General features: G+C 44.5%; 2 protein-coding genes across 15 annotated transcripts in view; one reads left to right on the forward strand and one right to left on the reverse strand.

Annotated features, from left to right (window-relative positions):
• Nucleotides 1–24,309, reverse strand: part of ANKDD1A (ankyrin repeat and death domain containing 1A) — a 105,523-nt gene that overhangs the window by 67,337 nt on the left and 13,877 nt on the right. For 8 of the 14 annotated variants that reach the window (XR_014809695.1, XR_014809712.1, XM_084967529.1 and 5 more), the window contains 8 exons: nt 21,473–21,577; nt 20,665–20,763; nt 13,193–13,291; nt 12,581–12,679; nt 9,732–9,830; nt 4,272–4,370; nt 3,337–3,435; nt 2,044–2,139 (listed from right to left, as the gene is read on the reverse strand). Coding sequence is in view for 8 of the 14 variants with exons in the window: in XM_084967529.1 (XP_084823655.1) it covers nt 2,044–2,139; nt 3,337–3,435; nt 4,272–4,370; nt 9,732–9,830; nt 12,581–12,679; nt 13,193–13,291; nt 20,665–20,763; nt 21,473–21,577 (795 nt within the window). In the remaining 6 variants the exon portion in view is untranslated. Of the gene's footprint in view, nt 1–1,988; nt 2,140–3,336; nt 3,436–4,271; nt 4,371–9,731; nt 9,831–12,580; nt 12,680–13,192; nt 13,292–20,664; nt 20,764–21,472; nt 21,609–24,309 lie in introns of all 14 variants that reach the window. The other 6 variants (XR_014809717.1, XM_084967506.1, XR_014809701.1 and 3 more) reach the window with 5 other exon arrangements.
• Nucleotides 7,706–8,286, forward strand: LOC100737265 (small ubiquitin-related modifier 1-like). Its single transcript, XM_005659490.3, has 2 exons — nt 7,706–8,017; nt 8,127–8,286. The coding sequence occupies exons 1-2, from the start codon at nt 7,781–7,783 to the stop codon at nt 8,193–8,195; spliced, it is 306 nt and encodes a 101-aa protein (XP_005659547.1). The 5' UTR covers nt 7,706–7,780; the 3' UTR covers nt 8,196–8,286.

The raw sequence follows: 24,309 nt of genomic DNA on the forward strand, positions 1-24,309 counted from the left end.
AAAGCAGGTATAAAATGAGGTGACCAAAAAATCATGGAATAGCATAAGTTAAACCCACAAAAGCCTAAGTATGCCCCTCAAAAGGATGTGGATGTAGAATTCCAGTTATTAAAAAGCTCAGGTGAGTTCTGGCATCTGCAGTGCCTGAATCTTACATCCTGATGAACAGTGTCTAGACAGTCACCTGGGAGGTGATGACCTGGCTCTCACCTGGAGTGGTAAAAACCATTTCCTTAGAGCCATAGTCTCAGCTGCATCTGTACATTAGATCATCTAGGAGCTTTAAGAACTACAGAAGCTTGGCCCTCACCCCTGAGACTCTGAGTAAACTGGTTTAGAGGTAAGAATGGGGATTTGTGATTCTAGCTGCACCACTGCCTTGGTGTTGAGAACTTTTAAGTCTGAGGTGGTTAATGGAGTCCCTGCTGTAGTGCAGTGGGTTAAGGATACAGTGTTGTCTCTGTTGCAGCATGGGTTTAATCCCCAGCCCAGAGCAAATGGGTTAAGGATCCTGTGTTGCCACAGCGGTAGTGTAGGTCATAACCGTGTCTTGAATTTGATCCCTGGCCTGGGAGCTTCCATTTGCCACAGGTGCAGCCAAAAAAAGAAAAAAAATCAGATGTTTTTTAAAAAAATAAAAATAAAAGCCTGAGATGGTTTAAAATTAAGCATAAACATGAATAAGTTCATCAAACCACTGTTATTAATATTTCAGAGTAATCTGTTGTATGTAACAAGGTTGTAAAGTTTACCAGAATCTAGCACATCAGTGAAAGAGAAACTCATAGGATTCCTATGGAAATTTATTATTGATTGATTGATTTTGGGGACAGCAATTTTTTTGAGAAGGATAAGAGAAGTTTACTATTTGTAAGAAATATTGGAATGTTTATATTATTTGAGATTCATTTTAAAGGTTTAATTTACTGGATTTAATGGGATAACTTAAGAATTTAGGAAGCATTTAAAGTGCTTTAAGGAGCTCCCATCATGGCTCAGGGGAAATGAATCCGACTAGTATCCATGAGGATACAGGTTCGATACCTGGCCTCACTCAGCAGATTAAGGATATGGCGTGGCTGTGAGCTGTGGTGTAAGTTGCAGACTCGGCTCAGATCTGGCATTGCTGTGGCTGTGATGTAAGTCAGCAGCTGCAGCTCCAATTCAACCCCTGGCTGGGAACCTCCATATGGGTACAGCCCTAAAAAAATAAATAAATAAATAAATAAATAAATAAATAAACTTTCTTGAAAGTGACTGTTAAAAATATACTAGTTGTATACATACAATAAAATTGTAAAAATAAATTTAAAAGTTTAAGGAAAACTAGGATTTAAAATTTGTAAAAAATTTAGTATTAATTTCTAAAACTGAAATAAATGCAAACATTTATTTTCTGTGTATGAAAACAACCTTTAGGAATTCCCTGGGGGTATAGTAGGTTAAGGATTCAGTATTGTCATTGCTGTGGCACAGGTTCAATTCCTGGTCCAGGAACTTCCACATGCCATGGGCATGAAAAAACCCACACACATACAAACAAAAACAACCCTTAAAGATCAAAAAACTCTCCACCCTTTTGCTGATACTGGGACTGCAAATGCATGACTTTACACATGCCACTCCTTTTTCCCAACTCCACAGCAGACATCACCAATCAATCCCAGCACACTTTCCTTCTGGGCTCAGAAAGTTGCCTGAATAGAATACCCTCAGCCACAATTCTAATCACCTAAAGATGACAACGAGCTGGAAGCAAGTTGCCACTTCTTTATTTGTACATGTATGCATCAAGTCATCAATAGTAGTGTCTACTAGGATCTCCACAATGGCATGGATCTCAGCCTTATTTCAGTGCGATTTGGGTGCTCAACCATCTCTGGATGCCCTCAAAGTACCCTAGTGTTAGCTAAGGCAGGGATTATCACACCCTTGGAAACTGAGGGGCCCCTGAATTGGTCAGGGCTGGGGTTCAAAACCAGCTCTACCTGGAGCCACCACTCCCTTTCCGACATGGAGAGACCAAGTGCAGGGTCTCAGTACCTTCTCCCATCTGTAGAAGCGATCAGCTTTTATGATCATGTCCACCAGGTTGATGTGGTTGCTGCGGGCAGCCACTGCTAGGGCGGTTTTTCCTTGCTGCAGGTAAGAAGGGAGAAGGGAAGCCAGAGTGTCTGTAAGAGGGGTGTAAGGTACTCTCTAGCATGGCCTCCAAACCCTCCTACCCAAAGAAAGTGGCTTTCAACAGTCTACACTGGAGAGCAGAAAGGTTTTCTGGGCATAACTCCAGGTGCAGAAAAGTCACAGGTAGGAGTTCCCACCATGGCTCAGCGGTTAACAAACCCTACTGGCACCCATGAGGATGTGGGTTCAATCCCTGGTCTTGCTCAGTGGATTTAGGATCCAGTGTTGCCGTGGCTGTGATGTAGACCGGCAGCTACAGCTCTGATTCAACCCCTAGCCTGGGAACTTCCACATGCTGTGAAAACTAATTAATTAAATAAATAAATTAAAAAAAGAAAAGTCACAGGTAGAATAAGGCAGCAATAATAATTCCAGCAACCACCTCTTGTTTTCCTTTAAAATAGGAAGCCTTAGAGCTTATGAAACTCAGCCTGCATAACTCAGCATCATCTGTGAGATAGATGTTACCAGTCCCATTTCTCAAATGAAACCAGAACCCAGAGAAGGGGCTTGGGCTCCTGTATCCTGTTTGCCGCCTCCCCTCAGGCTTTCAGTGCTTTGTTCCAGGCCTCCCACACAGTGCTGGCCTCAGCCACTCCAGGTGCCCTGGGGCCCAGCTCAAAGCAGAGAGCCCTTCCCGGGTCCAGCCTCAGAGCCTGTTCTCTGTCCCCACCTCTTTCCTACGCCATCCCAAGGCCTGGACCACGTGTGCAAGCATCCTTCCCCTCATGAGCCTATGACCTCCTCAGCCTCACACCAAGTCTTCAGCTCTCCTCAAACCTCCAGCCACTTAAGGAGTGGGCTGCCCCAGAGGCACCATGACCTTGGGAGGCTTCCCCCTCAGCCCTGTTTCCCACCTAGGGAGTTGTGGGTAGTGATGTGTTGTTCCTTTAGCTGCCCCCCTCCCCGCTCCCCAGCAGATGACTAAAGGAGCTCAAAGTCTGATGGCAGCCATGAAACAGAAGACAATGGTATCTCAGAGGAGGCTGGGGAAGGTGATGGAGGGGCAGGAAAGCTTCTTGGAAGAGGGTACACTTGAGCTGACATGTAACAGATGGGAGGCCTTGAACACTCTGGAAGCAGGAGGCGTTTGCAGCAGGGTCTCTGGCAGAGAGGGAGCTTGAAAGGGAGGCTGGTTGTGAGCAGAGGTACCTTATCTCTCAGGTTTAAGTTAACCCCAGCGACGAGAAGCATCTCCGCTATGTCCTGCCTGGCGTGCTCGGCCGCAAGATGAAGGGGCGTCTGCTGCCTCTGAGGAAGAAGCCAAGGGGACAGGGGGAGGCGGGCAGAAAAGCATGTACAGAAGGCCTGTGGCTTAAAGCCAGGACAGGACCTGGGTGGGTACACTCTCCACTGGGCCTTAAGTATTTCTCTAAGAAGTTCTGAGGGAGGGTAAACTGGGGTTCATCCTGCATATAAACTTTCCATATATTATAAACTCCATAAACACCATTTTTAATTGCTCCATAAGAGGCTAGCTATGTCTATACCATAATTAGCCTAACAACTTCTTCTCTCTTAATAAGTATTTGGGACATTTTTCAAATGAAAACTGACAGAGTGCATGAATATCTTAGTGCATGAGCTCTTAATATATTTCTTGAGGCTCAATTCTCAGATGTACAAATACTGATTGTTTTAAAGATACATGTTCTATTCTGTCAGGTTGCTGTTCACTGCTAATAGTTGTATGTAGGGACCCTGAGGACTGCATGATTGGAGGTAGACTGTAGGGACAGAGATTTAAAAGCCCTCCTGATTGATCACTACTTTAGAACTCAAAGGTCTCTTGTTACACAAGACTGTCCCAGTCACCCTGCCCTGGGAATTTTCCCTAAAGGAAAAAAAAAATCAATGAAAGGAAAAGGTTGAATGTAGGAAGACATTTACTGCAGTATTCTATATTATCATGACAAAAACTTGGACAGACTCAAATATTCAAAATAGAGAACTAGTTGATAAAGTGATGCTACTTTCAACAAAGATTCAAATAGCTTTTCATAAGATGAAAAGCAGTCCCTCAGCTATGGCCACACTAAGCCTTGCCAGCCTGGGAGGGGGCCCAGATGGCCCCTGCAGTCACTTACATTGTCAGTGGCATCCAGGTCACTGCCAGCATCAATGAGGAGCTGCACCAGGATGGGGAAGTTGTGCCTCACAGCGAGATGCACAGGAGAGGCGCCCTGCTGCATAGGGGAGATGCAGAGATCAGTGATGGCTTCCTCCCAGGACTGTCCTGCTGCAGGTTGGTGCTACAAGATGGGATCTGGGAGGAGGACAGGTGGTACTTCTAAATTTAGACCTTCTCACTTCTCGGGTGGTATGAGTTGCCTGAGGCATTTACAGCCCAAAGCCTGAATCCCTGGGGCCCACAAAGATCCTCATAGTAGGAGGCAGCCTGAAACTCCAAAGTTGAGTTTGGGCATGTCAGGAATCCACTACATGACTTTGGGCACGTCATTGCCCTTCTCTGTTACTCTTCATTTCGCAAGTGATTCTCACTGAGGTCCCTTCTAGCAAGACCTTGAGATTCTCTGATATCTCATTTACTCCACACGTGAACCTAGTATATAGAAATGGTATTCCTTTTTTCCCTCTTTTTCTTTTTAGGGCTGCACTTGTAGCATATGGAGTTTCCCAGGCTATGAGTTGAATCAGAGCTACAGCTGCCAGCCTATGCCAGAGCCACAGCAACGCCAGATATGAGCCACATCTTTGACCTACACCACAGCTCATCCTTAACCCACTGAGCGAGGCCAGGGATCGAACCCACAACCTCATGGTTCCTAGTTGGATTTGTTTCCACTGCACCACGATGGGAACTCCAGAAATAGTATTCTTATTAGTACTTACATCTTACAAATGAGAATACCTAGTGATTTCATAAAACTTACACAACTCACCCTAGGGACACATTAACTTAATAGAGACCTTCCATTATTGAACTTTCTACTGCTAGTACCTAGACAGGCGCCTGAGAACTATTTATGTATGAAATGAATGAGTGAGAGAACCAGTCAGGATCAGAACAGAGGTCTCACTCCAAGCCCAACAGTCAGTCACCCAAGGCTGGAGGACTATATCTCCAGTGGTCCCCTGTGAGCCCTGACTATGTGACAAAGTAGAGACACTGCTGCACAGTATCCTTTTATCTAGGTGCTATGGTGACACACATAGAGTGGACAGTACAAGGCCAGAAACATCAATGGCATAGATCTATACTTAATTGTGGAAAAACATCCTCATGTATTGAGTACTAAAAGGTTATAGAACAGAACACAAACACAAACAAACAAACAAACAAACAAAAACCAACATTATTGCCATTACTAGTTTAGGCCAGAAAAAAAAAGTGTATGGATATTGGAAAAGAAGATTTAAATTATATAGGCAATGTGATTGTATATCTAGACATGTTAAAATAGCTATTCTACACCAACCAAAAAAGAACTCTAGCAAAATTAATGAATGGTCATATAAAAGAAAAAACTCCAAAGTCAACAGCACTCCTGTATTGAATGCCTATAAGAAATGACATATTTTGAAAAGAAATTCTATTCACAATGGTGGTCAAAATATATATAAAGTATCTGCAAATAGTGTAAGTGGAAATGGCTATTACAAAGGCAACTAAAAACCATAGACTATCACAGAGGGATATAAAATAAGATATAAAAAGTGGCAAGATATGTTCTTATTGAAAAAAATATTATAAGGCATTCCTGCCATGGCTCAGCAGAAACGAATCTGCCTTGTATCCATGAGCACGGAGGTTTGATTCCTGGCCTCACTTGGTGAATTAAACGATTCTGTGTTGAGATGAGCTGTGGTGTAGGTCACAGACTGGCTTGGATCTGGCGTTGCTATGGTTGTGGCGTAGGCCAGTGGCTACAGCTCTGATTCAACCCCTAGCCTGGGAACCTCCATATGCTGCAGGTACAGCCCTAAAAAGATAAAAAAGAAAAAGTATTACAAAGATGACCATTTTCTCTTAAAAATTATTTACAGGCTTAATGTAATCCCAATCCCAAATTGCAATATATGCCAAAATGTATTCTGAAACACACTTAGAAAAAAATTTAAAACCCAAGTAAAACTACCACAGAATTTCAAGTGTCTTCAGATCATTGCTATATAACTGTGAAATGAAAATCAGGCCAAAACAATAGAAATAAAAACAAATGGGACCTAATCAAACTTGCAAGCTTTTGCATAGCAAAGAAAACCATAATAAAGCTGAAAAGAGGAGTTCCCATCTCAGGGGTAATTAACCAGACTAGTATTCATGAGGATGCAAGTTTGATGCCTGGCCTTGCTCAGTTTGTTAACAATCTGGCATTGTTGTGAGCTGTGGTGTAGGTCACAGACACAGCTTGGATCCTGCATTGCTGTGGCGTAGGCTGGCAGCTGTAGCTCTGATTCAACCCCTAGCCAGAAATTTCCACAGGTGCAGCCCTAAAAAGCAAAAGAAAACAAAACACAAAAAGACAACCTACAGAATGAGAGAAAATAGTTGCAAATGATGCAACCAACAAGGGCTTAATCTCCAAAATATACAAACAACTCATATACAACTCAATAACAAACAAACAACCCAATTGAGAGTTAGGCAGAAGACCTAAATAGACATTTCTCCAACAAAGACATAGGGATGGCCAGCAGGCACATGAAAAGATGTTCAACATAATTCTCTAATTAATTATTAGAGAAATACAAATCAAAACTACAATGAGGGACCACCTCACACCAGTCAGAATGGCCATCATTAACAAGTCTACAAATAATAAATAATAAATGCTGGAGAAGGTGTGGAGAAAAGGGAATCCTCCTACACTGTTGGTGGGAATATAAGTTGGTACAACCACTATGGAAAATAGTTTGAAGATTCCTCAGAAAACTCAATATAGAACTATCATATGTTCTAGCAATCCCACTTCTGGGCATTTATTCAGACAAAACTATAATTCAAAAATATACATGCATCCCTATGTTCATTGCAGCACTATTCACAATAGCCAAGCCATAGAAGCAACCTAATGTCTACTGACAGATGAATAGATTAAGAAGATGTGGTACATATACACAATGGAATACTACTCAGCTGTAAAAAAGAATGAAATAATGCCATTTGCCGCACCATGGATGCAACTGGAGATTATCACAGTGAAGTAAGTCAGAAAGAGAAAGACAAATACTATATATCACTTATATGTGGAATCTAAAATAGGGCACAAACAAACCTATCTATAAAATTGAAAGAGACTCACAGACATAAGGAACAGATTTGTGGTTGCCAAGGGGGTGGAAGGAGGAAGTGAGATGGACTGGAAGTTTGGGGTAATCAGATGCAAACTATTACATTTAGAGTGGATAAACAATAAGGTCACAGGGAACTATATCCAATCTTCTGGGATGGACCATATGCATATATATGACGGAGCCACTTTTCTGCACAGCAAAAATTGGCACAACATTGTAAATCAACTATACTTTAATTCAAAAAAGAGATGTAGGGGGATTTGTAAACCCTGGAGCGAGGTTCTGCCTATCCAAGGCCGCTGCTGTGTGGAGACCCCGGGGTGAAGTCACCATCACCATGTCTGACCAGGAAGCAAAACCTTCAACTGAGGACTTGGGGGATAAGAGGAAAGGAGAGTACATTAAACTCAAAGTCATTGGACAGGATAGCAGTGAGATTCATTTCAAAGTGAAAATGACGACACATCTCAAGAAACTCAAAGAATCATACTGTCAAAGACAGGGCATTCCAATGAACTCACTCAGGTTTCTCTTTGAAGGTCAGAGAATTGCTGATAATCACACTCCAAAAGAAGTTGGCATAATCTCTGCAACACAGGCGATACTGAATATGTTTTAGTGACACCTCCTTCACTATCAATAAGAGATCATCTTTTTAGAAGAATAATAGGGCAGTGGGACAGCTGGGAATGGAGGAAGAAGATGTGACTGAAGTTTATCAGGAACAAACAGGGGGTCACTCAACGGTTTAGACATTCTTTTCATTTTTTTCTTTTCCCTTAATTCTTTTTTATTTTTAAAAAATAGTTCTTTTGTAATGTGGTGTTCAAAACAGAATTGAAAATTGGCACCCCACCTCTTTAAGACATCTGGTAATTTGAATTCTAGTGCCCATTATTCACTATTGTTTGTTTTCACTGAGCTGATTTTTGGTGATCAAACCTCAGCCCCCTTCATAGTGCCCTCTCCTTTTTAAAAATTACATGTGTGCACAGAGAGGCCACCTTTTCCAGGAATGCATTTGCAGGCTTGTGATAAATGGGATCAACTGATTTGAGTGTTCAACTGACTTTCCAACTGGCCCTGAAGTTCTAGCATGTGATTGCTTCACTCCTGGACCATGACTTTCAGTGGGAGATGGAAGTTTTTCAGAGAACTGAACTGTGGAAAAATGACCTTTCCTTAACTTGAAGCTACTTTTAATATTCGAGGGTCTGGACCAAAAGAAGAAGAGTATCAAGTTGGAGTCAAAAATGACAGAGATCGTGAGAATAATGACTAACTCCAAAGATGGCTTCACTGAAGAGAAAGCATTTTAAGGTGAAAGAGAAACCTTGTCAGAAGATCCCAGAAAAGTTCTAACTTTCATTAGCAGTTAAAAGTTATTCATGCAGAAGTGTATACAACAGAACACTGCTCTTTTTTATTTTATTTGTACTTTTTGGCCTGGGATATGGGTTTTAAATGGATGTTGTCTGTACCAGCTTCATTAAAATAAACAAAATATTTGTAAAAATAAAAATAAAAAGAGATGTAGGGAAAAAAATCAGGCCAAAAGAAGATCTGCCATGAGAGTGAGTGGGCAGACACTGGAAGCAGCCTCAAAAGCATGACTCAGATGAGCCTAGAAATACATCAGAGCTATAATGGTGGCTTTCCAGGAAGAGGCAGGCCATGGAGATAAAATAACCAAGGATGCTGAATGTGGCCTCTGTCGTCCTGGAAAGAGGTCTGGGGGAATGTGGTGGGAAAGGCGAGTGGCAAGAGAGTGAGTACTGCTTGTCATGGTTTTATATGTTATTTATAGAAACCAAAAGAACCAAGAAGAACAAAAGCTACCTGGTAAAAAGCCTTCCCACACTCCTCACCCATCTGCTCAGTTCTCCCCACTCCAATGGTAACATCTTAAAAAGCCATGGTACCATATCCCAATCAGAATCTTGACATTGATAATACCTACCATCTTACACACATCTGGACAGTTTCACTTGTAGTCACTTGTTTACATGTGTGTTCTGTGTAATGTTATCACACATGCAGGTTTGTGTATCCATGACATAGTCTTTACATAGTGACATAGTCATAGTTTGTGTATCCACTGCATACACACACAGTTCCATCTTCACAAGCATCCCTGGTGTGATCCTTTTATAACCACACTTTCCTCCCTCATCTGCTTTACCCCTCCATCACAAGCCCCCAGGAACCACTAATCTGTTCTCCATTTCTTTTTTGAGCAGTGAAGTCATGGGGACCCTGCTTAATCTCCCCCACTTCCAGCCACTTACATGATCAGCTACGCTGGTGCTGGCTCCTGCATGGATGAGGGCCCGGACCATGTCCTCGGAGCCACCTAGGACTGCGTAGTGGAGGCAGCTCTGCTTTTTCTAGAGGGAAACAGGCAAACAGGCAGCATCCTAAGGGGGGTTACAAAGCACTTTGGGATTCATTACTCCTTTTGCCGCTCACAACCCCCCTGGGACTATTATCCCCATTAAACTCTGAGGAAGGAAAAATCAATGACTTGCCCAGGCCTGGTGACTAGCTCACTATGGCCTCAGGCTTTTTCTCACCTCCCATCAGACTCCAGAACATAGGCCAAAGACTGCACAGTTCCTTAGCCAGTAAAGATATACAGAGTATAGATTTTGGGGAGATGGTTTTCAAAGACAGGGTCCCTAAGATTTGCCTGTACAGAGCACATCCCACCCAGCATACACCGCCCAGCTGGAGTTGGTCTCAGTGTGTTCGCAGAGGAGGGCTTCATCCCAGATGGGCCTTCCTCTCAAGCAGGGCCCATAAGGTGATGAACAATCCCAGACTGCCTAGGACTGAAGGTTCCCTAGGGTGCAGAACTTTCCATTTTTGTTTTTGTTTTGGCCATGCATGAAGTTCCCAGTCCAGGGACTGAACTCAAGTTACAGCAGTAACCTGAGCCAGAGCCGTGAACACCAAGTCCTTACCACTAAGCCACCAGGGAACTCCTAGACTTTCCCTTTTAAAACCAGGACAATACGAGGCAGACCAGGATGTGCTGGTTACCCTCCCAAAGTCACAGCTGGGCAACCCATCCATACCCCAGTGAAATGCAACCACTTTGGTACGCCCCCTCTCATAGACCCTGCTGGTGACATTGCAAGGGGTGGGACTATTGTAATGGATCTGCCAGAAACCTCAAGACAAGGCTGGAGCACAAGGCCCAGTGAGGTGGTCAGCTCCAACCCACCAACAACCACCAGCTGGACTCGATCCCCCAAGTCTCTAAACTCCTGTGTTATGTGACGGCCATGTAGATGGCCATGGCATAACATGTCTTTGCCTTCTCCCAGTGCCTAGTGCTGGGCACAGAGGAAGGGGCTTGCTGACCAAGGAGCAACACCCTGCAGATGGAAGGACATAGCTGGGTGCCTGGGGCAACTACTTTCCCTCTCAGGTCATGGTGTCCCCCACCATGCCCCAGGAGAGTAGTTCCCACACCTTCCGGGGGAGTTCTATAAATTAAATGTTTTGTGGCTTATAACACATTATTCACATTTCAGAATTGATATTATTATTAAGATTGATTGAATTTCAGATTGATATTATTATTAAGTTTACATTTGCCATTTTGCTATTTATTTTCTGAATGTCTCCTGTCTTTTTGTTCTGTTTCCTCTTGACTGCCTTCTTTTTGCTAAATATTGTTTAGTATGCCATTTTATTTATTTATTTATTTTGCTCTTTAGGGCCACACCCATGATATATGGAGGTTCCCAGGCTAGGGGTCTAATCAGAGCTGTAGCTGCTGGCCTACGCCACAGCCACAGCAACGCAGGATCCGAGCCACATCTATGACCTACACCACAGCTCACGGCAACGCCGGATCCTTAACCCACTGAGCAAGGCCAGGGATCAAACCGACATCCTCGTGGATGCCAGTTGGATTCGTTAACCACTGAGCCATGATGGGAACTCCAGTTTCATGCCCTTTTTTTTTTTTTTTTTAACTATGCCATTTAAAAAAAACTTTTTGCTGGTACTTATATTATTCATTATTAATATTACTTTTGCTACATTATTGAAATTTAGAATAGAGAATTCCAGACCCTGAAGCCATTCAACCAGCCAAGAAAGAATATTTATCACTGATCTAAAAATAAAAATCTAAAAATTCTGCAGGTGCGGTCAAAAAAAATTTTTTTTAATGTAAAATAAATAAAAATAAAAAGCAAAACAAAAAGAAAGTCCACACCCCCTCTTTTCAAGAACACAGAGAATTTCTCATAGCTAACATACACAGTGAAGTGGTGGGGAAGAAAAGAGGCCTGTCCCAGAGTCACACCCAGGCTCTGATTGCTGGTGTGGTCATGCACAGGTGGGCCTTATGCTAGGACTCCCTCCCCACCGCCAACCCAGCAAGGAAGACATTTCAGGCCATGAGCTCTGGAGTCAAGGGAATAGGCTTCTCAGACTCAGCTTTGCCTCTTACCAGCTTGTGACCTGAGAAAGTCACCAAACCTCTCTCTTGTCTGTAAAATGGGGGAAATTTTCCTGAGGTAATAGTTATAAAAGGGCTTTGTAAACTGTCAAGTGCCCAACAGTAAGACACTAGTGGGTACTGAGCTTCTATTATGTCCTGGGCACTGTGCTAGGTATTTAGCCCTAAAACAGTATAAAAAAGTAACTATAGGGAATTCCCTTTGTGGCTCAGCAGTTAATGAACCCGAGTAGGATCCATGAGCATTCGGGTTCAATCCCTGGCCTCACTCACTGGGTTAAGGATCCGGCGTTGCCATGAGCTATGGTGCAGGTCGCAGACGCAGCTCAGATCCTGAGTTGCTGTTGCTATGGCTGTGGCAGGTAGCTATAGCTCCGATTCAACCCTTAGCCTGGGAACCTCTACATGCCACAGATGCGGCCCTAAATTAGCCAAAAAAAGTATACATCATCCCCAAAGTACAGTTGGGAAACAAGGCTCAGAGAGGTTAAGTAACTTGCCCCAGGACACAGAGCTCAGCATTAGAAAAGACACATCCAGATACTGTGCCTACCACCTCAGAGCCTCTGTTCACACACATTCAAGAATCACTGTGGCTGCTACTGCTGACAGGGTCACAGCAGCCCAGGGCACACGCCAGTCATGAGGAGGCCTGGTTACCTGGGTGAGGGCGTTCACGCTGCTCCCAGCCCCCAGGAGGAGCTGCACACAGTCGGGGTGGATCCCTTCAGCAGCTGCATGCAGAGCAGTCAGACCTTCCTGAAACAGAGCAGAGGTGTGAGGACGACAGGAGGCTGCGGCCAGAGCCCAGGGCAGGAGGACTCCACTCTCCCCCTTGCTAGGGCTCCAGGGCTCTCTGAGCTCTCCCCTGCCCTGGCCCTCAGGACAAGGATCTGGCTGTCTGTGTGCTCTGCACCTGATTCTCACTTCAAGGGGCAGATGATGCCTTCACTCCCTCCCCCACAGCTCTGCACGTGTTCTCCTCACCTTCAAAGCCACCTCACCCCTATTTTGCCTATACCTCCTACTCCAGGAAGCCATCCCTGGCCATCCTGGCCACAGTGACCTCTCCCTTCTTTGAACTCACACCGTGTGTACGACTTCTCAGAAATCCCTCTTGCTCATCTTTTCCTGGTGGACTGTGAGTCTGAGACCATGTGCTCGCTCCTGGTGTCAGGTCGCCTACCAGGGAAATATGACTGCACCAGGGCCCGCGGGCTCCTTGAAGGCAGGGAGCAAGCAGGTGTCATGCATCTCCAGGCAGAGACTCACCACGTTCTGCTCCTCCAGGTCCAGCCCTATGTCCACGAGTCGCTGCAGCACAGCCAGGTGGCCCCGGCCGGCAGCCAGGTGAAGGGCCGTGTTCCCCTCCTAAAGAGAGAATGGCTCTTGAGGGGTCGATGGGATCACAGACCCGAACAGGCCCTGGGGACCCACCGGTGCTGAGGTCCAGAAAGGGAAGAATGTCCAGGGTCACAGAGCAAGAATGTGATGAGCTACAGACCTACATACTGGTCCAATGCCACCCTGCTCTGAGAACTGTGCCCCAAACCATCAAAAACCCCGGGGCACTTTCAAGGGCCAAATTCAGGTCTCTCTTTTCTTACACTTGAAACAGACATACCACTTAAAACAAACAAACAAAAAACCCCTCCATTTTCCATGCTCCCATTCCAACCCAGGGACCTTGGATCCATCTCCTCCCCTGGCTCAGGCCACGGCCCCAGAGACTCTCCTTGCACTCAAGGTGTGCCCATCAGCTGCACACATGGCCCAGTCGCTCACCTCCTTTGTCTTTGCTCAAGATGTTAGCTTCTCATTGAATAGTACAGCTCACCCAGACCAAACTATTTAAAAACGTGAATCTGGAGTTCCCATTGTGGTGCAGGAGAAATGAATCCAATTAGCATCCACGTGGATGCGGGTTCAGTCCCTGGCCTCACTTAGTGGGTTAAGGATCTGGCATTGCTGTAAGCTGTGGTGTAGGTTGCAGACCCAGCTCGGATCTGGTGTTGCTGTGGCTGTGGCTGGCAGCTATAGCTCCAATTAGACCTCTAGCCTGGGAACTTCCATATCCATGAATGCAGCCCTAAAAAGCAAAAAAAAAAAAAAAAAAAAAGGCAAGAAAGAAGAAAAAAAAAATGTATCTGGGTTGCCAGGGGCTGGATGGAGGCACCACAGCACCATGGGGCACCAGTATTTAGGAGATTAATTTAAGAGATTAATTCTGAAACCCACAAATTTAAAAATTGCAACTTCTGTAATAGGGAGGATCATGTCCTTATTTCACTAATAAGAACATGAAGGAGGGAGTCCCCGTCGTGGCACAGTGGTTGACAAATCTGACTAGGAACCATGAGGTTGCAGGTTCGGTCCCTGCCCTTGCTCAGTGGGTTAACAATCTGGTATTGCCGTGAGCTGTGGTGTAGGTCGCAGACGCGGCTCGGATCCCGAGTTGCTGTGGCTGTGGCATAGGCCAGTGGATATAGCTCTGATTGGACCCCTAGCCTGGGAACCTCCATATGCCGCGGGAGCGGCCCAAGAAATAGCAAAAAGACAAAAAAAAAAAAAAAAAAAAAAGAACATGAAGGAGGTTAAGAAATCTCCTTAACAGTTGGCTGCTTGGCTGCTTAGGTAACTTATGTAACTATAACAGCTGGACAAGCTGTGAAAAGCCCAGATAAACCACCTAAGATTTCTCAGGACCAGGAAACAATGGCACAAGTTTCGTTCAGCAGGAATTTGAGATTGGATGTAGCTTTAACTTTCTGGAGGAAGAGAAGTATCAGTGAACTTGTAGCTTATTTGTTGTTTTGTTTTTGTTCTTGTTTTTTTGCCTTTTCTAGGGCTGCTTCCCTCGGCATATGGATGTTCCCAGGCTAAGGGTCAAATCGGAGCTGTAGCCAAGGGGCAACGCCACGGCCACAGCAACACCAGATCCAAGCCACGTCTGCGACCTACACCACAGCTCATGGCAACACCAGATCCTTAACCCATTAAGCAAGGCCAGGGACCGAACCCGAAACCTTATGTTTCCTAGTCAGATTCGTTAACCACTGCGCCACGATGTGAACTCCACTTGGAGCTTATTTGGTGAGCACGGAAGACCTTGGAGTTGCAGTAGATTGCCTTCCTGTGCTCACCAAGAGTTTACAGGAAGAAAAATATGTCTCACTTGGCTGCTGTGTAGACTTGCTGCCTCTAGTAAAGTCACTACTTAAAAGCAAATTAGAAGAATACATAATAGTTGGTTTAAAGTGGCTTCCAGCAGTCAGTAAAAGGTGGTGGTCAGAACTGTCATCTAAAACAGAAATTATAAAGGACAGAAATATTCAGATTTTAAAATAAGTAAGTGGGTTGTGGGAACAGGAAAAACATCTTACTTTGGTTCCAGGATATACTGGTAATGCAGCCAAGGATGTAAATGCTTATTTATTACAGCTGCATTGAGAACCTTCAGCTACTAAATAGCCTTTGGTCATTCAAAACATCCTTGGACATGCCCCAAAAATGTTTCATCTGAGAACAGTAAACTTTGGAAGGAATCAAAACCATTTTTTCCTTTAAAAAGCCACACAATGAAACCACTAATGAAATGCTAACAATCTACTTCACATTAAAGTGAAAAAATATCCAAAAGGAACAGCTTCAACTTCAATGAGGTGAAAGTACACTAAGAAGATTGTTCACCTTTGCTGCATTTGGGATTTATATGATTATTTGGTAACACTGTTTAAGAACTACTGGGCCTTTGTGTGTCTTTTTAGGGCCACACCTGCAGCATATGGAAATTCCCAGGCTTGGGGTCTAATCCAAGCTACAGCTGCCGGCCTACACCATGGCCACAGCAACACTGGATCCTCAATCCACTGAGCGAGGCCAGGGATTGAACCCACATCCTCATGGATACTAGTCAGGTTTGTTACTGCTAAGACACAAAGGAAAGTCCAACTATTGGATCTTAATGCAATCCTGCAAAAGAATATAATTTATACTAAAAAAAAATGTAAGATAGGACTTACTACCAGGAATCACAGACCAATCATCATTTTACTTTAAGATTGTGTTTTATAAGAAAATACTTGATGTGTGCAGCTACTATTTTCTTATGTTGAAAAGACTTTGGTGAAAGTTTAAACCATCAGAGCAAATAATCAATACTAAAAGTTTTTTGTTCATACTGAGATACTGTATATGCAAAATGCCTTAATTATTAATAAGCCAATGTGTATGATACTGATAACTGTTTTATAAAACTAAAAAAACCAGAGTCTCTGTCATGGCACAGCGAAAATGAATCCGACTAGGAACCATGAGGTTGCAGATTCGATCCTTGCTCAGTGGGTTAAGGATCCGGCACTGCTGAGAGCTGTGGTGTAGGTCACAGACGTGGCTCAGATCCTGCATTGCTGTGAGTGTGGCATAGGCTGGAAGCTGTAGCTGTGATTTGACCCCTAGCCTGGGAACCTCCATATGCCATGGGTGCAGCCCTAAAAAGCCAAAAAAAAACACAAAAAACAAAAAACAAAAAAACAAACCTAAAACCAACCATGCTTCTGGCATGATAAAATCATAGAATTAAATCAGGGGTTTCCATTAATGTAGAATGTTGTTAAAACTTTTTCCACACCATTCTTAAAACTTGAGAACATTTTTAGTAGCTCTGATTTTTTTTTCTAAAATCATTATGTGATGTATGTATGTGTTATTCCCATATGTAAGAAAAAGATGAACATGTATTTGTATGAATGCTTAACTGGAAGAGTCCATGGAATTGGCTAATTTATATTCACTTTTTACTGTATACAGATTTCTAGTATTTTCAGTTCTGTATCATTTAAGTTTTCTTTGAGTAAATTTACTAAATATTAAAAACATAAAAATATATAAATAACACAATTCTCACCTCCTGACCCCCTTATCCGGCTCTACGTTTCCTTTTTTCCCAAAGCACCGACTACCCAACACACTCTATAATCTGCTTGTGTACTATGCTTACTGTTTATTGTATGACTCTGTTTGCTGGAACAGAAGCACCTCCAGGGCAAGGAATTCTGTCCATCTTGTTCTCGGAAGATTCCCCAGGTGCCCAGAATAGAGCCTGGGGCACATGGCAGACATGCAATAGATATTTGTTCAATGAATAAATAATGTGCTGGAGAATCTAATATGTGTCTCCTGGAACTTGAGGGCCAGAGGACCGGGAGCGGCCTCACCCTTGAGAAGTCTAAAGGTGACGGTGACAGAGCCAAGAACAGTGGTTGCACTGGGGGACAAAGGGCACAGTGTTCTTAGTGTCAGAAGTAGCCCCGCCAACAGCAGCCTGCTGGGGCTTGTCCTTAAAGGACATGCTGCAGAGACAAAGGGAGGGTGAGGGGCCCCATTAAAGAGGAGGCGGCTGGATGGGTCCCCAGAAAAGGTATTTCCTTACAGAGGACACAGATGCAGGACTAGGATAAGGACCCTGGAAGAACCCACAAAAGCATCTAGAAGGGACGACTCAGCTTTGGCGATTTATCATGCCCAGAAGGCCACAGGAATATATCAAACTAAACCGGTCATGGAGGCCTCCTGGCTCAAGCACTTTCCTCCATGCTGCCTTGTCTCAGTACCTTCCCCAGGAAGGAATCAAGGCGCTCAACTTGGGCACAGATCTTTAAAGGGTGCAATGAGGATGTGAACATGTACCAAAGCCAAAGCAGTACTTAAAATAATTTAAAAACATACTCTGCCCCCCATGATACATCCACACACATAAACAACTATAAGTATCTTATGGGATCAAAGATGAAACATTTCCATTTCCATTATGATCACTGTCATATTATATTAATAAATAAAATCAGGTTTAAAAAAAAAACCCTCAACAGCTTTGTTCTACTCCTCTCCCATTCGCTCTGTGGTCAGCTCGCTGCTGTAAGGAGGGATCAGGCTGTGGGTGGTGCAGCCACAGCATGAAGTCTGTCTTCAAAGAGACAGGAAGGAAGTGGGTGAATTGTTGGGGAACTAGCATGTGCCCCCAGTCAGCAGGGCTATGGAGACAGGGCAGGGCTTTCCTCTCCCTCCTGGATTATAAGTATCAACATCTTGCCCTTTGAATTTGCAAGTGGCAGGAACCCCCTAACAGGGCCCTCACACTCTGCCTGGGCAGGGCAGGGGTCTGGGTGGAAGGAGGCCTTGGGCCTGGCCTCTTCCCACCACCTGTAGGGACATCCTCACCGCTGTGAGACTCTGTTGGCATCTCCTTGACATTTCCAGAGGAGCTAATCACTCTCTCTGGGCTCTCAAAGCCTCCCTACCATAGCACCTGCAATTGTCACCCATTCTAACAGGTCTGTCCTCCAAGGCAGGCTGGAGGGAGTCCTGGCAGGAGTCAGACCTTCAGCGGCCCAAAGCCTTGAAAAGCTTACTGGTCACTCGCCCCAAACAAAACTCAAAATGAAAATACTTAATGGGGCATGCAATTTTAAAAGCTTCTTTCTAAAATCTCTGATTGCTAGATTCTGGATAAGTTCACCAAAGCTGGACCTTTCTTGCTTTCTAGTTTTGGTGCTCCTGCTCTCCTGGGGACCTGAATATAACCATTTTTTTTTTTCTTTTGTCTTTTTAGGGCTGCAACCATGGCATATGGAAGTTCCCAGGCTAGGTGCCGAATTGGAGCTATAGCCACCAGCCTACACCACAGCCACAGCAATGCTGGATCCAAGCCATGTCTGTGACCTACAACTCAGTTCACAGCAACACCGGATCCTTAACCCACTGAGTGGGGTCAGGGATCGAACCCCCATCCTCATGGATACTAGTCAGGTTTGTTAACCCCTGAGCTACAATGGGAACTCCCTAATCTTTTTCCCCCCCGGATAGATGTGTCCTGTTTCTGCACCCAGCTCGACCTTTGTCTTATTATGTGACCTTAACTAAAATATCCCCCTCTCTGGGCCTCAGTTTCCACATCTGCAAAATGAGAAGGCTGAACTGGCCCATGATGAAGACATCTTCCAGCTCTAAGGTCCTGTGGTCCATCTGTCTGTGAGCCCTGTCACTAGCTCATAACAGAATTCCTTTTATCGTGGCCAAGCATTTTAATCAGAAAATTAACAATGGACCTCCTCCCTTGTTGGGAACACTGCTTAGAATTTGCTGTAACATATTTACCTAATGATTAACAATTAATGTAAGTCATTGGGAAGGTGGTCTCCTTGGGTCCCCATCCCTCACCCCTTCTCAGATTGGTGAAATCCTGCTTATAAATTCACCACCCTGAATGAACTGCTCTGTCCAAAGCACTCTCATCCTACTTTTGCCATACTCACAGTAGATTACTAAAACACAAAGAAAGCAAATAACCAACAGTGTGTGGCTACCATCCTTCTAACAGATATCCCTAATGGAATCACAGCCCCGCTCAAATCCACTGTAGACACCCAGTCAGATTTGCCATCCTGCCATCATTAATAAGTCTACGAATAACAAATTTTGTAGAGGGTGCAGAGAAAAGGGAACCCTCCTATACTGTTGGTGGGAATGTAAATTGGTACAACCACTATGGAAAACCACTATGGAGGTACCTCAGAAAATTCAATATAGAACTACCATATGACCCAGCAATCCCACTCCTGGGCATATACTGGGACAAAACTATAATTCAAAAAGATACATGCACCCATGTTCACAACAGCACTATTCACAATAGCCAGTCATGGAAACAACCTATATGTCTATTGATAAATGAATGGATTAAGAAAATGTGGTACATATATACAATGGAATACTACCCAGCCATAAGAAAGAACAAAATCATGCCATTTGCAGCAACATGGATGCAACTAGAGATTCTCATACTAAGTGAAGTCAGAAAGAGACAAATACTATATGATATCAATTATATGTGATCAAATATGGCGCAACTGAACCTACCTACAAAACAGAAACAGACTCAAAGACAAAAAGAGCCGACCTGTGGTTGCCAAGGAGCTGAGGGGGAGGGAGCAGGGTGGACTGGGAGTTTGGACTGTGGACTGCAATGTTGATGGCCACCACCCTCATGACATCATAGGTGACATCAATAATGGCACAGCAGAACACCCAGTTAATTAAGAACTGCAGAGAAAAATAATAAAAGGTTATTTGACAATCAATGGGGGAAAAAAAAAGATTTGATATCCTGGCTCCCCACATTGGATCACAGCTCTTTTTTTTTTTTCACCTTTTTAGGGCTGCACCCCACGGCATACAGAAGTTCCAGGCTAGGGGTCAAGTCAGAGCTGCAGCTGCCAGCCTATGCCACAGCCACAGCAATGTGGGATCCAAGCCCCATCTGTGACCTACACCTCAGCTCACGGCAATGTCAGATCCTTAACCAACTGAGCAAGGCCAGGGATGGATCAAACGTGCATTCTCAGGGATTCTAGTTGGGTTCGTTACCACTGAGTCACGACGGGAACTCCTGGATAACAGCTCTTTACTAGGATTGTGGCGTTGAATTTCTTGAATATCTTCAGTAAAAAAAAAAAAAAACCTGTGTCTTGGGCATCTTTGTGCTCTTCACCCATAGCATAGGGCTGGCCCACAGTGTGTGCTTGCAAAATGCCAGTTGCATAAACATCGGACACACGCTGGTCTTTGGGCCACCAGCCCTCTAGCATGCTAGAGTGGGAAGTAGGTACAGGAGAGCTGCCTGTGACTACCCTGGGGGTCAGGAACCCAGATCCTGGTCCCTCCCTTGGGACCTATGGTCACAGTACCTTGTCTTTGACACTGTGGTCACAGCCAGAGCCCACGAGGAAATCCAGAGCACCCAGCTGCCCATGCTCCACAGCCCGGTGAAACGCTGTCCTTCCCAGCTGGCCGGGGAGAAGAAAAGAGTGACTCTTCCTTGCCCTGCCCACCGGGCCCCAGTTTCTCCAATCACTCTGGGCTTGCTGTGCCCCAGACACTCTCCACTCCCCTTGGTCTATACACCCTGCCTGGAGAGCTCTGACCAACATCCTAACAAGACCCCACTTGGGAGGGGCCCTCCCCTACTGAAATCCTCAGGGGCGGTGGTGGTGGTGGGGGGCTCCCTGCAGGCCTGCTGAATAAAGGACCCATTCCTGAGGCTGGGGCTTGAGACCTCCACGAGGGCCCCCAACAACCTCTCCAGCCTTCACCTCCAAGATTCCAATCCATCCAAACTCACACTCAAAGAGGCCTTTTCCACCTCTAAAGCTCTAGCAACACTCTCTCCTCCAGTTGGAATGCCCCCGGCTTTCTAATCTTACCAACAAAATTTAGTTCCTTCACCAAATGTCACCTCCTCCAGGGAGCAGAAAGCAAGAGCTCCCCTCTCCAAACTGTCTAGTCTTATCAGAGTCTCTCTGAGGGAACTGATCACGGGCTGCCAGTGTCCTGTTCATTTGTGCCCCAAGGCCCCTTCTAGACCAGCAGCTTCTGAAGATGGGGTCCAGTCTATACCACCCATGGCTCAAAGGATGCACTCAAGGAGCATGCAGCAGAGGCTGCAGGAATCCCAAGCTCAACGAGAAGGACACACAGACTTGAAGCCACACTCACCTTATCAGCATGGTCCAGGGCCACGTCCTCCAGGTCCTCCATTATGAATGCCAGCACAGGCACGTGGCCTTTCAGAGCTGCACAGTGCAGTAAGGTCAGGCCATCCTGGAAACAAGCCCAGAGGGCTCCCTGCAGTCTGCGAAGGGAGGCCCTGCTCACATGCTGGCTAGCTCCCAAACGATGAGTGTTTAGGATCAGAGCAGCTTTCCAATTAAAACCACACTGAAAGCCCCTGGGACAACCGAAGCACCTACTTAGCCTCACAGGTGCTGGTGGGAGTCAGGATGCCAGAGTTCAAATCCTAGCTGTAGCATTTATCAGCTCTGTGGTCTTGGGCAAGTTACCTGTACTTCTCTGAGCCCCCATTTTCTCATAGGTCAAATTAGGATAACACAAGCATGCCTCATGTTATTTCGATTCGCTTTATTGAAGGTCTCTTGGCCCTGGAAGCTATACTTAAGCGAGGGAGGTTTGCAAATCCTATGTTTATAGCCCAGAGCTTTGATCTTGGCCTTGCATTATAGAGAGATGGTTTAGAGCACATTTTTCAAATAGATTGCAGTCATTAATGAGTCATAAAAATCAATAGAACAGTGTTCTACCTCTTGACAGTGGTTTGGGTTACAGAGGAGTAGCATTTGTCAAATCTCATTTGAGATTTGACAAATTTGAGATTTGTGAATTTCAGATTCACAAATTTAAGATTTGTGAATTTCCTTATATGTAAAGAATTTGAACTCTAGTTAATAACATGCCTATTGAAGGTTTGAGAGGGAAGCACACTGATGCCTGCAATTTATTCTGAAATGCATCCAAAATTTATAAAGAAGTCTTAAAAAACTCATCAGTAAGGGAGTTCCCGTCGTGGCGCAGTGGTTAACGAATCCGACTAGGAACGATGAGGTTGCGGGTTCGGTCCCTGCCCTTGCTCAGTGGGTTAACGACCCGATTCAACCTCTAGCCTGGGAACCTCCATATGCCGCGGGAGCGGCCCAAGAAATAGCAAAAAGACAAAAAAAACAAAAAAACAAAAAAACTCATCAATAAGAAAGTACCCCAATTAGGAGTTCCCATCCTGGCTCAGCGGAAGCGAATCTGACTAGCATCCATAAGAACACAGGTTCAAGCCTTGGCCTCGCTCAGTGGGTGAAGGATCTGGCATTGCCATGAGCTGTGGTGTAGGTCGCAGACGTGGCTTGGATCTGGCATTGCTGTGGCTGTGGCGTAGGCCAGGAGCTACAGCTCCAATCTGACCCCTTAGCCTGGGAACCTCCAAATGTCACAAGTGCAGCCCTTAAAAAAAAAAAAAATGACGCCAATTAAAAAGTCATTTGGACACCAAAGAAGATATACACATGCCAAATAAGCTCATGAAAAAAAAAAATATATATCTGACATCATTAGTCATTATTGAAATGCAAATTAAAACCACAAAGAGTTTCTAACAATAGGGTATGGAAAAGGAAACCTGGCTGACACAACCTTAACCAAATGATCAAGGGTGATACTGTGATTTATAATAAGAAATATTTATTTGGGAGTTCCCATCATGGCTCAGGGGTTAACGAATGTGACCGCCTCCATGAGGACGCAGGTTCGATCCCTGGCCTTGCTCAGTGAACTGTGGTATAGATCACAGACTCGGATCGGATCTGGCGTTGCTGTGGCTGTGGTATAGGCCAGCAGTTAGAGCTCCGATTTGACCTCTAGCCTGGAACCTCCACAGGTGCGGCTCTAAAAAGTGAAACAAAAAAAAAAAGGAAAAAAAAAAGAAATATTTATTTGGTCTTTGTCCTGGTTCCTGGCACAGAGCTCCTAAAACTCTAGGAATCTTCAAAATGGTAAGAGTGACAAAGGTGTCTTTTATGAAGTTAATGAGGTGACAGGAAGCCCCTAGGTAACTAAGGATCCTGGCTGGTTGCCTGTGGAAACTACAGTGAGATCAGAGGGTTGGAACTTCCAGTCCCACCTCCCTATCTCTAGAGGAGAGGGGAGGAGCTGGAGGCTGAATCAATGACCAATGGCTGGGAGTTCCCATTACAGTTCAACAGGTTAAGAACCCGAGCAGTATCCATGAGGATGCAGGTTTGATCTCTGGCCTTGCTCAGTGGGTTAAGGATCTGGCATTGCCGAAAGCTGCGGTGTAGATCCCAGATATGTTGCTTCCATATGCTGCAAGTGTGGCTGTGAAAAATAATAATAATAATAATAATAATAATAAGACCAATGGCTAGGATTTAATCTACCAAGTCTATGTAATGAAGCCTCCATAAAAACCCAAAAGGCCAGGGCTCAGAGAACTTCCAAGTTGATGAATCTGAACATATCCATCTGCCAGACCCCAAAGCCCACAGGGACAGAAGCACCTGCATTCAGGACCTTGCCCTATGCTTCTCTTCATCCAGCCACTGCTGACTCACTAGGGCTTTGGGATTGGCATCTGAAGTGAAATGAAAAAAAAAAAAATTTTTTTTTTTTTTTTTTTTGTAATCTACAAATAGCAAATGCTGGAGAGGTTATGGAGAAAAAGGAATCCTCCTACACTGTTGGTAAGACTGTAACTGGTGCAGTCACTATGGAAAAGAGTATGGACATTCCTCAAAAAACTGAAGATAGATGATCCAGAAATCACACCTCTACATACACGTCCCTACAAAACTATAATTCAGCACTATTCACAAAAATCAAGACATAGAAACAATCTAAATGTCCATTTACAGGTGAATGGATAAAGAAGATACACACACAAACACACACACGAAGGAATATTACTTAGATGTTAAAAAGAATAAAATAGCATTTCCAACCCACACATGCTATAAAATTTGGTTGTGATG

Source organism: Sus scrofa, chromosome 1, assembly GCF_054392235.1.
Source record: "Sus scrofa isolate SSC_HxYL_T2T_F1_AM1 chromosome 1, Sscrofa_HxYL_maternal_Yorkshire_Landrace_v2.0, whole genome shotgun sequence".
Classification (NCBI taxonomy): domain Eukaryota; kingdom Metazoa; phylum Chordata; class Mammalia; order Artiodactyla; family Suidae; genus Sus; species Sus scrofa.

Coding starts and splice junctions, on each gene's coding strand:
- LOC100737265 (XM_005659490.3), top strand. CDS start 7,781: ATGTCTGACCAGGAAGCAAAACCTTCAACTGAGGACTTGGGGGATAAG. Junction 8,018..8,126: donor ATAATCACACTCCAAAAGAA/GTTGGCATAATC, acceptor GCAGTGGGACAG/CTGGGAATGGAGGAAGAAGA.